Source organism: Notamacropus eugenii, chromosome 2 (assembly GCF_028372415.1).
Source record: "Notamacropus eugenii isolate mMacEug1 chromosome 2, mMacEug1.pri_v2, whole genome shotgun sequence".
NCBI lineage: Eukaryota > Metazoa > Chordata > Mammalia > Diprotodontia > Macropodidae > Notamacropus > Notamacropus eugenii.
In genome coordinates this window covers 72390757-72403421 of record NC_092873.1, presented here as the reverse complement: position 1 = coordinate 72403421, position 12665 = coordinate 72390757, and the positions used below count along the sequence as shown (strand labels likewise).

Below are 12665 nucleotides of genomic sequence, written 5' to 3'. Positions count from 1 at the left end.
AACACAGGAGAAGATTTAGGGAGGATGTGATAGTTTTCTTGAAATATTTTAAGTCTCATCATGGAAAATATATTAGACTATTTTGCAGAGAAACAAACTTTGGCTTCAAACAAGGAAACTATTCCTAAGAGCTGTCTAAAAATAGAATGGGCTGTTTGACAAACATTAAGTGACTGCTATGTGAAAGACATTCCTGAGAGTTGAAGGTAAAAAACGGAACTAAAGCCTTCAAAGAACACACATCCATTGGAAATGTAGTGGGTTCTCCCTAGCTGGAGGTCTTCCAGCAGAAGCTGGAATCACAAGGTGGATTCCTCTTCAGGTAGGAGTTGAACTAAATGACCCCTGAGGCTCAAACCCAGACTGAATCTGTGATTTTACAAATCTTTTATGCTTTTGATGGCAAGTAACTAAAAAATTTAGTTGTAGTAGAAAAATACCTGCCAATGTACCATACTTATGAAAAATTTGCCCAGTGAGTTGTCTTTTCTGAGTTGGCTCAAGCTTTTTGTTAGAACTAAAAAAAGCAGAGATAATGCAGACCAAACTTTCACTTCCCCCAGCCATTTAACCAAAAGAAATTTAGCTCTGTATTTGTTTTCAAGCATCCCTGAAATTCCACCTCATGTGACGAACCAGTTTTCCTTCCTTAAAAAAAAAATCTTGTAATCAGTATATAATAACTTTGGTCTTTTTTATTTCCTTTCCTTGTGTATTTCATATCTTATAACTTTTATGGCACCATAATATTCCATTACATTGAAATACCATAATATATGCATTCTCCAAATAAACAGCAAACATTAAGTACCTACTATGTACAGCATTATGGTGGACTCCACAAACAAAAGTGAACCAGCCCCTACCCTTAAAGTGCTTGCATTCTAAAAGGGAATTTGGAGGATGTGGGGCTTAGGGAAGGTGCAGAAAAACGCTAGGAAAGGCTTGGTGCAGAAGGTGATGCTTGTGCTGTCTTAAGTAATTTGGGATATGAGTAGTTTTCAATTTTTGTCTTTTTCAAATCTCTCTCTCCTTCCCCTCCCTCCATATATGTGTGTGCATGACATTTGCCTTAGTCTTGACATTTTAAATGACTATTATTTTAAAATGTTTGCCATTCCAACAGATACAATATATCCTAACATGTAACTTTCTAACGAATATATTACCGGAAAACTGTTGGAGATACTGTTTCAGACACCTAGCAGATACAAGAAAGCTTGACATTATGTAACTTTCTAACGAAGATATTTCCGGAAAGCTATTGGTGGTAACTGTTTCAGACAAATTGACAATTGTTAATGGAAAGATACATTGTTGCTAGGTTGTAGAGGGTTTCAAAAACCAAATCGTTTATACGTTCCAAAAGTCTTAGTGCAGGTTTAAATTTTAGTATCAAAACTGCACTAAGACTTTTGCAATGCCTCGTATCTTATCCTAGGGAACCAATGGAGTTTATTGGACAAGGGAATGACATGGTCAGTCCTGTACTTTAGGAAAATCACTCAACTGTGTGGAGGGTAGACCGGAGAAGGAATAGACTTGCGATAACGAGAACCTGGACTAGGGCGGTGACTTTTGGAGGCTTTGTGCATAGCGAGAAGGGGTAGAAAAGGCAGGATTTGGCATCTGACTGCAAATGTCGGGGGAGACAGGATAAGAATCGTCGCCAAGGTTACGAAAAATGCTTGCCGCCCCTTTCCGTTCTGAATCTACCATCACATGCTTGTAGGATTCCCCACTCCCTCATCTCTACGGCAACCACTTGAGTCACTTCCCCCTGGCCCGCTCCGGATTGAGAACCGGAAGCAGCTCTGCCGGGAGGCTTCTGGGAGAACGTTTTTCTAACATCCTTTTACGACAGCCGGGGAGAAGGCGAGCCACCTCCTTCCCAGGCCGGGGGTGAGAACAAGAAGGGTACAGGGCAAGCCTGCGTTCGGACAAGTCCGAAGTGGGGGCACCGAGAGCGAGGACCCAGGAGGCTTCATTCATCCGTGTGTCCCAACTGCTGCACCCATAGCCCGAGATCTGCGAGGAAGGACGGAAAAGGGGGGAGAGGAGAACTTGGCGATTCTTCATGGCCACCCTGCTGTGACGTTTTCAACCTCATCTCCGTGCCCCGCCGCGGAGCCATTGAGGGTTGAGTATTCCAAGGGAGGTGCCTGTCTGCAGAAAGTAGGGGCCGTGTGCGAGGGCTTCTGGGAAGAGTAGTCCGGGCTGGGTGTGTGCGGAAGTCTTCAAAGGGTCTTCTTGGAATTAGGTGAGTGCTGGGTTGAGGGTCCGAACATCTCAGGTTGCCGGCATGTCGCCTCTGTGGCTCCCCAGGGATGCGCCTGGGCGTCCGTGGAGGTTCTAGACCCTGCAGCCAGAACAGGAAGATTGTTTTTAGAGCTAGGCCTGCTGTGTCCGTGTCCTGTACCCCTCGATGACTCTTTCCAGCCTCACTCCCTCCTTACTGAGCTGACGGGGAAATTTTTCTTAGAAAATAGGCAAAAAAGAGGGGGAGGGGGAAAGGAGCGTTTCCTTAAGTAGCTTTCGATTAAGCGTTGCTCTCTGCGGCCAATAAATGAACACACATTTTTGAAAAACTACATACTAAGTGCCAATTGCTGGAATAAACCCTGGAAATACACCCAACTAAATAATGATGCACTCCTTCTCTCAAGAAGTTTAACATTCTGTTGAGGGAGACAACGTGGACGTAATTTAGAATATGCAAAAGACAAACCCCGTAATTTTGGAGAGAGCATTAGCATCTTGAGAAAGGTTTCCCAGAGAAGGTGTTACTGGAGTTGTTTTGAAAGAAACAAGGAAATTAAGAGGCCGAGATGAGGGAGTGCATTCCAGGCATAGGATTCAGCCAGTGCAAAGTCAAGGAGATGGGGAAATGGAGTGTCCTGTGTAAAGACCAGCAAGGTCAGTCTGGCTGGACTGCAAGAGTGTGGTAAAAAAGGAGTGGATAATAAGGGATTTTGGAAAGGCAGGCTGGGAAAAGGTTGTGAAGGGTTTCAAATGTCAAAACTCTTTTGTACATGGTATTTGTTTGAATTTAATCCTAAAGAATTAAGGAACCACTGGAGTTCCAGTGAGAAGGTTACATGGTCACACCTGTGCTTTAGGAAAGCCATTCTAGTAGATTTGTGGTGAATGGATTGGATTAGGAAGAAATAAAACAGGAAGAGGAGGTGACAGACTATTACAGTGATCTATGCATCTGGCGATGTGGGCCTGGTCCAGAGTAGTGAGTGTGTGAAGAGATGGGTGACATTTGAGATGTTAAAAAAGTAGAAATATAACTATTTGGCGACTGAATAATAAATATGTGGACTGAGGAAGGGAGGTTTCCAAAAAATAGACAAAAACCTTGCGCCTAGTCAGGATTAGGAGTGAAAAAGCACACTAGTAGAATCTTTTGCTCATAAGGACTTATCTCGGACTCCTAGGGTTGACGGAAGTCCCTTTCTCCTGGTTAGTACATAATGAACTTTTTGAAAAGAATAAAGGGTTCCTTGACCACAGTTACTGAGTAGACTTGAGTCTTATTCAAGTTATTTAAATAAATATTGAAAGAAATGCACAGGGCCTGAGGTGAAGGTAGAAGGAAGGTAGAAGGAGGTAAAATTTTTCTGTCATTTGTCTTTGGTTCACTGGAGGGAAAAAAAGTGTGCTGACTACCCACAAACAAAAAACAATAAAGATCCATATAAGATTTGAACAGATATTACCTTAGCATTACAGATTTTACTGTACCACCCATTTCATCATGCTTAATATTTACAGATGATGTGTACTGAAAATTATTTGAGGACAAAATTAGGGGAGCTGCCTTCAATTTTTAAGAACCACTTTCTGGGGATCATTGAATACATTATCCACAGTTGCTATTAGGTAGCTGTTTCCCTAAAATCTGACTCATACACTGGAGGTTTCTCACAGATTTTTAGTTCATTCTTTGTCTTTCTAGCTAATCTTTTATTTGTTGTTTTCACTCATCTTTGTGACTATATGAATAATAATATTAGTGGTAATTTCTCATATTCATTTTTTTTTTTTTTTTTACAATTTTAAAGGCAGCTGGTGGCACAGTAGATAGAACACCAGGCTTGGAGTCAGTAAGACCTGAGTTCAAATCCAGCCTTAGACACTCACTGCTTTGTGACCCTGGACAATTCTCTTAAGCTCTCTCAACCTCTGTTTCCCTAACTGTAAAAATGGCAATAATAATAATAACACCAGGCATAGTGCCAGGTACATGGTAGTTGCCATATAAATACTTATTCCTTCCTGGTTTGTCACAACACACCTGTGAGAGAAGAAGTGCAAGTATCATTCCCCTTTTTCAGATGAGGAAATTGAAATTCAGGGAAATTTAATAGCCCGAAGTTATACAGCCAATAAGTAGTAAAGCAGAGACTAGCATTCCAACCAGAATAATTGAGTGCTTTGGCTCTTATGACCAGATTTTCCTTTCCTTTTATGAAGTTGTGGTTTATATAAGGAATAAAATATCAATATTTCTTTGTTCAGTCTTATTTTTCTATCTCATAGAAAAGCAAATATCCTTATCGGATGATTAGCTCCTGACTAACCTTCGTTATCATATATATGTCTAAGCTTTTACGGTTAGTTATCTGTTGCTGCTGATTTTTTTTTTTTTGTCCAATATTCCAGGAGTGGTAGAAGAGCTAAAGGTAACTATATTGGACCCCAACTGAAGTAAGTTTCCTTCCGACATAGTGTCATTCAGAATGTCTACAGAATTGAGTGAGGATTCAGTATTGATTTCTCCCACTCTAACTGAAAAAGAGAGTATTTTGAGAGTGAAGATAGAAGAGGACCGCACCTATGAACAGGGATCTAGTGTCCACTGGAACAGCTGCCATGGTGCAGAGATTTTTCGCCAGCAGTTCAGGCAGTTTGGGTACCAGGATTCACCAGGACCCCGTGAAGCCCTAAGCCAACTCCGTCAGCTTTGCCGTCTCTGGCTTAGACCAGAGAGGCACACAAAGGAGCAGATCCTAGAGCTACTGGTCCTGGAGCAGTTCCTGACCATCTTGCCCAAGGAACTCCAGACCTGGGTTCGAGAGCATCATCCAGAAAATGGAGAAGAGGCCGTGACCATTCTAGAAGATTTGGAGAGAGAGCTTGATGAACCAGGACATCAGGTAGGAAGAGGGAAAGGTTATAACTGAAATAACTCCTTGATTCTCTTTTCTTTATAGGTTTTGAGGACACTGATTTCTCCTGGTTTTCCTACTACCTATCTGACTGCACATTCTTTCTCATTTTCCAGATCTTCTTCCAGATCATACCTTCTAACTGTAGGTGTCTCTCAGAGTTCTATCCTTGGGCCTTTTCTCTTCTATATTACTTCACTTGGCGATCTCATCAATTCCCATGGATTTAATTACCATCTCTATGCTGATGATTCTTAAATCTACCAATCCTGCCCCAGTCTCTCTCCTGATTTCCCATTTTGCATCTCCAGCTGCCATTAAGACATCTCTAACTTAACCGCATGTTCAGTAGAAATCTTAAATTCAATATGTCCAAAATAGAACTCATCTTCCCTTCTAAACCCTTCCCCATTCCTACCTTTCCTGTTACCGTAGATGGTAATGCCATCTTCCCATCCCTCAGGCTCTCAGCCTAGGAGTCATCCTGGATTCTTCACTATCTCTCACCCCCACCCCCTATCTGTTGCTAAGACCTATTCATTTCACTGTTGCAGCATCTCCAATATTCCCCCATCTTTCCTGACACTGCCACCATTCTACTATAAGCTTTCATCTCTGCATGCCTGAAATATTTCAGTAGCCTTCCTCAAGTATTTCCCCATTCCAATCCATCCTCCATTTAACCAATAAAGTGATTGTCAAAAAAATGCATCTCCTATCACGGCACACACACAAACACACCCCTATTCAGTAAACTTCAATGGCTTCCTTTTGCCTCTGGGAGCAAATACAAAAGTGCTGTTTGGCATTTCAAGCCCTTCATAATCTTGCTCTCCTCCTACCTTTCCATTATTCTTATACTTTACACCTCTTCAATCCAGTAACACTGGCCTCCTGGCTATTCCACACCAGACACTCCACCTCCTAGGTCAGGGCATTTTCTCTGGTTGTTCCCCATTCCTGAAAAACTCCATTCTCTATGATTACTAACCTCCCTGGATATCTTTAAATCCTGACCAAAATTCCATCTTCTACAGTCGTCACTAACCACTCTTAATTTTGGTGATTTCTTTCTGTTAATTATTTCCTATCTATTCAGTATATAGCTTGAGATATTTGCTTGTTTGCCTGCTGTCTTTCCCATTAAATTGTAAGCTCCTTGAGAGCAGGGACTGTCTTTTGCCTCTTTTTTGTATCCCCAGCATTTAGCACGGTGCCTGGCATGTAGTAGTCACTTAATAAATGTTTTTTGATTGAGAGTATAGGTGTAGACCTTTGGACTTCTTTGGGGGCATTTATGGAACAGTGAGAAGATAACTGAATTTCAATCTTCACTTAACCAGTTTGGAATTAGACGCCCCTATGTGTATCTGTTTTCTGTTATCTGATCCATTTCTAGGTGATAGAATGAAACTCTCTTTGCCTTGTTGATTTTTCTTGGAATGTTCTTTTCTCTCTGCTTTATTTCCAATTCCAGTTGTGATTCCTTTCCAATGGCCTGTCCTCCCCTAATAACTAAATTGATTCCAGGTCTCGTTCAGTGGTCGAGCACAAGAAGACCTTATAGAGGAGATGGAACCTCAAGAAACAGCTGAGGAGTCATCAAATATACATTCCCTGCCCATGGAGAATGAGCTTAAGTGGGAAGCCTGGGAGTTCCACCCCCTAAGACACAGTGGTAAGGAGATGGCTTCTATATGGTTTGAATATATAGCACAAAATATTGGTGCCTTTGTCAGTAGTGCCCTAAGTCTTTTCTTGCTCACTTAGATTTTATTAGGAAATGCCCATCTCCACACAAGAAAGCTGCCTCCAGGTATATATGGTGTGCTCCCTAGTATAATTATACCATAACTTCTTGTTACCAGATTGTCATGACCTTCTAGGAATTTTTATTGCCACATGTCAGTTGGTTGCATCAGTTATTTCTCCACTTGTAACCTCTTCCTTGATAATTTGTTTACCCAAAAAGAGCAAGCTTTCAAGTTACCAAGATCTCTTCTAATTACTAAAATAATTCATTTGATTTGTTTTTAATGTAAGATGTCACAAGCTTATCTCATTAGAGTTGTCATTACTATGCTGTTATCCTGTGCACTGCCCTTCACCCTAATATTTGATAACATTCTGTATTTTATTATAAATCTCAATGACAGTTTTGTTTACCTGAGATTACTATGTCTGTCCCTCCTCCCTTTACCCCCTCTTGCCTTATAGCTCCTTAGCCTATACATTTCAGAAATATTTTCTGACTGATTTCCTTCCTTCCTTAAAATGAAGGAATATTGCATCGCCTCAGAATCATCAAAGCTTAGTATTGGAAAGAACTTCAGAGGTCATATTTCATCTAAATACCTGAAACATGATTTCATGTTTGAACACTTCAAGTAATGTTGAACTCTCACTATACTTTTAGATTTTCTTAAATGTATTAGTTACATTTTTATTTTCTTCTTCAATAACAACTTTCAAATTCTGTCAATTAGTATAGAGCAGAATTCAAATAAGAAATGCAAAATCTCATTATTCCTGGGTTACTTTTCTGACCATATCCTGCTATCTATATTTTTCAGAGCCCTATATTCCACTTAATCTTTGCTGATTGTTTTTTTCCTAGGTCCTTGACTGCTTTTCTAGTCATTATGAAAGGCTTTTTTACTGCCCATAATAATGATCACATCATTATTCTCATAATATTTTCTCACTTCTGACTAATAGTACCCTCTCTTTCACACTCACCTTTATTATTGTACCATTTTACAGGAATATACAAACCATTAATGTGAGTATGTTTATATTTTATTTGGATCATACTCTTCTGTCTCTAATAGGTTCCCTTCTTGAAACACAGGGAATAAGTAGCATTCGTATTTTCTGTTGTTTCAGATGGGGATACTCACACTGAGAGTGGAGAGTCGCCTCCAGATCAAGAGATTTCATCAGGCATGGAGCCACAGGATGATATTTCTGGCACCCTTAATATAGATGTTGCTCAGATTTTCAAATATGGAGAAATCTGTCAGCGTGAGGGCAGATTTGAAAGAAAGCAGGGAAATCCCTCTCGTAAAAAACAGCATAAATGTGATGAATGTGGTAAACTCTTCAGCCAGAGCTCAGCCCTTATTCTACACCAGAGAATCCACAGTGGGGAGAAACCCTATGAATGTGATGAGTGTGGGAAAGCCTTCAGCCGGAGTTCAATCCTTATTCAACACCAGAGAATCCACACTGGAGAAAAACCATATAAATGTCATGAATGTGGAAAAGCTTTCAGTCAGAATTCTGGGCTTATTAATCATCAGAGAATCCATACTGGGGAAAAACCCTATGAATGTAGTGAGTGTGGGAAAGCTTATAGTCAAAGCTCAAATCTTTTTAGGCATCAGCGAAGACACAGTGAAGAAAAAATCCTGTCAATGTCATGAATGTGTAAAAATATTCTTTTAGAGCTTGGGCCTTTTTCATCAGAAAATAAGGTGTAATGGGGAAAGAAGGGGATCAGTTTAGTTTTAGGTGGACTAAATAGTTCCCTCTTAACGTCAGAATAGCCCCTCTGGAAAATGAGGGCGATCTTTAGTCATTATTCCTACTTTATCTTTATGTTGTCACACCTTTCTATAGACTCAGAATCTTAACCTTATTTTTGATATTTATTTCTGAATTTCCTGTTTGTAAAAACATGTCTCCTCTGCCTGCCTCATTTCAACACTTCCATGTTAAGACAAGTAAATTGTTTCTGTATTGAGAATGAGTCCCTTCGAAGACAGATTTTGTGTCACGTTAAAAATGTAACACCAAAACTCTGAAGACCAAATCCCCAAAGCACCATTTCTGACTCTTCAATTATGTTTTCTTTTATCAAAATCTTGTTTGCAAATCGGGCTCTAGGAATTTGATAGGTAGCTCAAAAGAAAGAGATAGATCTTTAAATATAGAACAAAGAAAATTAGTATACATTTACGAAGTGCCAACTATGTTCTAGGCACTGCGTTAAGCTCTGGGCATAGAAAAAGAGTCAAAAAAACTATACCTGCTCTCAAGGAACTCACAAACTAATGAGATAGACCACAAACAAATACGTACAAACAAATTATACGCAGGATAAAAGAAATAAAAGATGAGAGGCATTAAGAGGGTTTGAGAAAGATTTCTTGGAGAAGATGGTTTTTGTTGGGATTTGAAGGAAGCTAGTAGGCAGTGATGAGAGGGAGAATCTTCCAGGCATGGTGGGCAAGGCCAGTGTCACTGGATTGGAGAGTGTATATAGCAAGGAGCAAGGTGTAGAAGAATGAAAATGGGTGGGGAACAAGGTTGTGTTGCCCCTTGTGGTGCCAAACATATCATTATGCATTTGATCCTGGAGGTAATAAGGAGCCACTAGAATTTATTGAGTAGGGAGATGACATGGGTCACAGTCAAACATTGAAAAGCAGACCTGGCACTTAAATCAGAAAAGGGATAAACTCTTTTATTGAATAAGGATTGGTTGATAATAAGTAAGATTCCAAAAGTGTCCAAAGCTGTCTAATTTGTAGAAAGTTTACCGATGAATTACACTACCAACATATATCTTATCAGTCAATTAAAATATAGCCAATATAAAATATAGCTATAAGATGGGAAATTTTAGGATATTATAAGAATATGTTGAATGACACATGTTAACAGGATAATTGTATCATCCAGGTCATCTTGGAGTCTAGAAAAAATGACAGTTGGAGAATAAGACTTACCAGCATGTCTCTAGCACTCTCTAATTGATACCAATAGGTACCAATAGGTAATAACGTGCCTAGCCCTGTGCTAATCACTGGGCATACAAATAACTAATTCCAACTTTCAAGGAGCTTATATTCTAATGTGAAAGGTAAAAAGTTCATTGAGCAGTGCCAGCTGCTGGCATAAGTATTTAATCAACCCAGCCAATGCATCACTATGGATGAGAACCACTGAGATTAAAAAAGAAGCAGTGAGCACTTACTGTGTTAAAAAGCACTGTGCAAGTTCCTCAGCGTTGCTGTAGCTTGGTACTACCACTATGAATTATAAACTGGTTTTCTGCTACAAATAAGTGTCTTGAGAATGTGAGGGAGTATTGACTATTTTTCTTCCCTAAGGTGTAAGCTGATCCCTTTAGAGCTAATGCAACCACTAAAAATCTAAGGGTTTTGGCTTAAAGAGCTTGAGAGCATCCCTTATTAGCGTTCTTCATCTCCAAGTTGGAGCTACTCTCTGTTGTGAGTTCTAAGGATTTCTGAAAGATCTTGTCCTAATACCTACCACTCAAACACCAGGTACACTTAAAGTTATACTTTTATGTTTCATTGATCATACGTTCTATTTAAAAATAACATGCCTGGTTTGTTCATGTCTAACATATCTGTCAGACTTCATGAAACTAATTTTCAGTGTTTCCTGGTTTTTTAACTTGTCTATAGGGTCATTATAATAATATACATATTAGTCAGAAGACTATGTACTCCATGACTCTGTATTCATGACTGGTTCATTGCTTGGTGGACAACACCAGTAGCAAATTAAGGCTATGAGAAAGAGGAAGGAAAAAGACATGTGTAGAGTGACCCTTTGATGCTGACCCACATGAATTTTAATCATTTTAGTTTAGAAAATAATTATCTAGCATTTGGAGTGCCTTCGAAACAAAATTGTCATGGGCCAGTTAAAAATAGTCGTAAATAAAAGGCCAGCCAGTAGAGAAGTGGATGCAAAAAGGAGTTTGTTAATAGATCTAATGATCGTGATTAACTAAGAAATGTGCTTTATAGATTTAACAGTACAAATGTGTATTGATACTATATATTTTAAGTTATAAAAGGGTCTTTTGTTTGGGACTCATTCTCCTTGTAGCTGCTGAGAGAGAACAAGTGATGTCTAATAAAGCTATGAACTATCCCTGGAGTAAATATATCTTGCCTTATTCCTGACTGCTGATGTGAAAAAATAGTGAGATTGCAGATATATGGAAGATAACCAAGGAAAACAGTCACCCACACCTTAAATTGCAAGTTGTGCAAGGAATTAGAAAATCCAAGGGCTTCTCTTAAATGGGAGGGTGCTTTCAGAGGAGCCAGGCAAGCAATTAAGACCACAGGATCTAAGCATAAATCAATCCTGAACATCTGAAAGGATTTGTCTCTATGGAATTCATTGCTAACATTCTCCTTTTGCTGCACTGGCTTATCCCAAGAGGCACTGTATCTTAGAATTCAAAGACCCCTTTCTGAGGACATGCTCCTTTGGCATTGTTCTAGCTGATTTTAACATAAGATAATGGCACCTCTCAGTGGCTAAGGTAGGTAACCTCAGACTTTGTGTACGTTTGAAAACGGAGTCATCCTCCAACTTTCCTCAAATGTTCTTATCCTTTATCTCATAAGCGTTTTTTTTTCTGAATACACCGTATCCCCCAAAATCTAAAAGAATTTTGGACTCTCTGTACAAGAGAATCTGTTCTTTCTCCTCATTACTAATTTGTAGGGCCAAAAGAAAGGAGTCAGTATATGCCTTATATGGTATTAAATCTATAACAGACATACCAGTATGGGCACCATCACCTGGAACGGTGCCAACTCGAAAATTTGGTCGCAATTTCCTGTCACAGTATCATAGATTTTAGAACTAGAAAAAGTCCAGTTCTCTCTTTTTACAGATGAGAAAAGAGGCCTAGAGGTTTTAAGTGATTTGCCAGATGTCACATAGCAAGTAGCAGATCCTATACGTGTAAGACACTTTGATTCCAGATTTACCATTTTTTTTAAAAAATGTTCTAATGATAAATTCTTATTTTTATACCCATTTTTCCTGATACGCAGCATTTGCACAAAAATATACACATAACTGAAAATTTATAGAGCCCAGTTTGAACCCTTTGTAACAAAAATAGTGAAAGTCAACTGAAACTGTCTGCCACCATAAACAATATTCTGTAAATATCCCCCACCTCTGCTGAGTAGGTAGGTGTATTTGATAACTGTTCTCTTGGACAGAGATTGGTCTTTACATTTAACCAGACTCCAGTTATGTTTTAGTGGTGTTTTTATTTTCATTATTGTAATTGCATATTTTTTTTCTTGGTTCTATTTACTGGGCATGAGTTCATGCAAGTCATTTCATGTACTCAGAATTCCATATGTTAAATCGTTTCTTCCAGTGCAATTCCATTGCATTAGCATACCACACAGAGAAGAGTAATTTCCCTTACACTAATTTAGTCCTTTATTTTAAGGTACCTGTTTGAAGTTAGCTCTTTTAAGTAGTTTCTGTTATTGCCTTGAGGAGCTTGCTCCTGGTCCTCTTTTCTCTGTTGTGCCTCACTATTAGGGAAATACCAGTTCCTGCAGGAGATCAAGAAAATACTGTCCTATGGTAGGATTCTTCCTTTGTCTTTGATTGGGCAGTTTGTTATTGAGCTATTTCCTCCCTTTACTCATTTTTATCCTCATTTGCCCCAAAATCCATGCTTACCCA

The 12665-nt window shown here is 39.2% G+C and overlaps 1 protein-coding gene across 1 annotated transcript in view; it reads left to right on the top strand.

Moving 5' to 3' along the window:
• LOC140525481 (zinc finger protein 24-like) overlaps positions 1-11090 on the top strand; it is a 47415-nt gene extending 36325 nt beyond the window's left edge. Inside the window, exons 1-4 of the mRNA XM_072640917.1 lie at positions 1786-2260; positions 4672-5165; positions 6708-6855; positions 8064-11090. Coding sequence (XP_072497018.1) covers positions 4749-5165; positions 6708-6855; positions 8064-8602 — 1104 coding nt within the window. The 5' untranslated portion in view covers positions 1786-2260; positions 4672-4748 and the 3' untranslated portion in view covers positions 8603-11090. Of the gene's footprint in view, positions 2261-4671; positions 5166-6707; positions 6856-8063 lie in introns of the transcript that reaches the window.
• The last annotated feature ends 1575 nt before the right edge of the window (positions 11091-12665 follow it).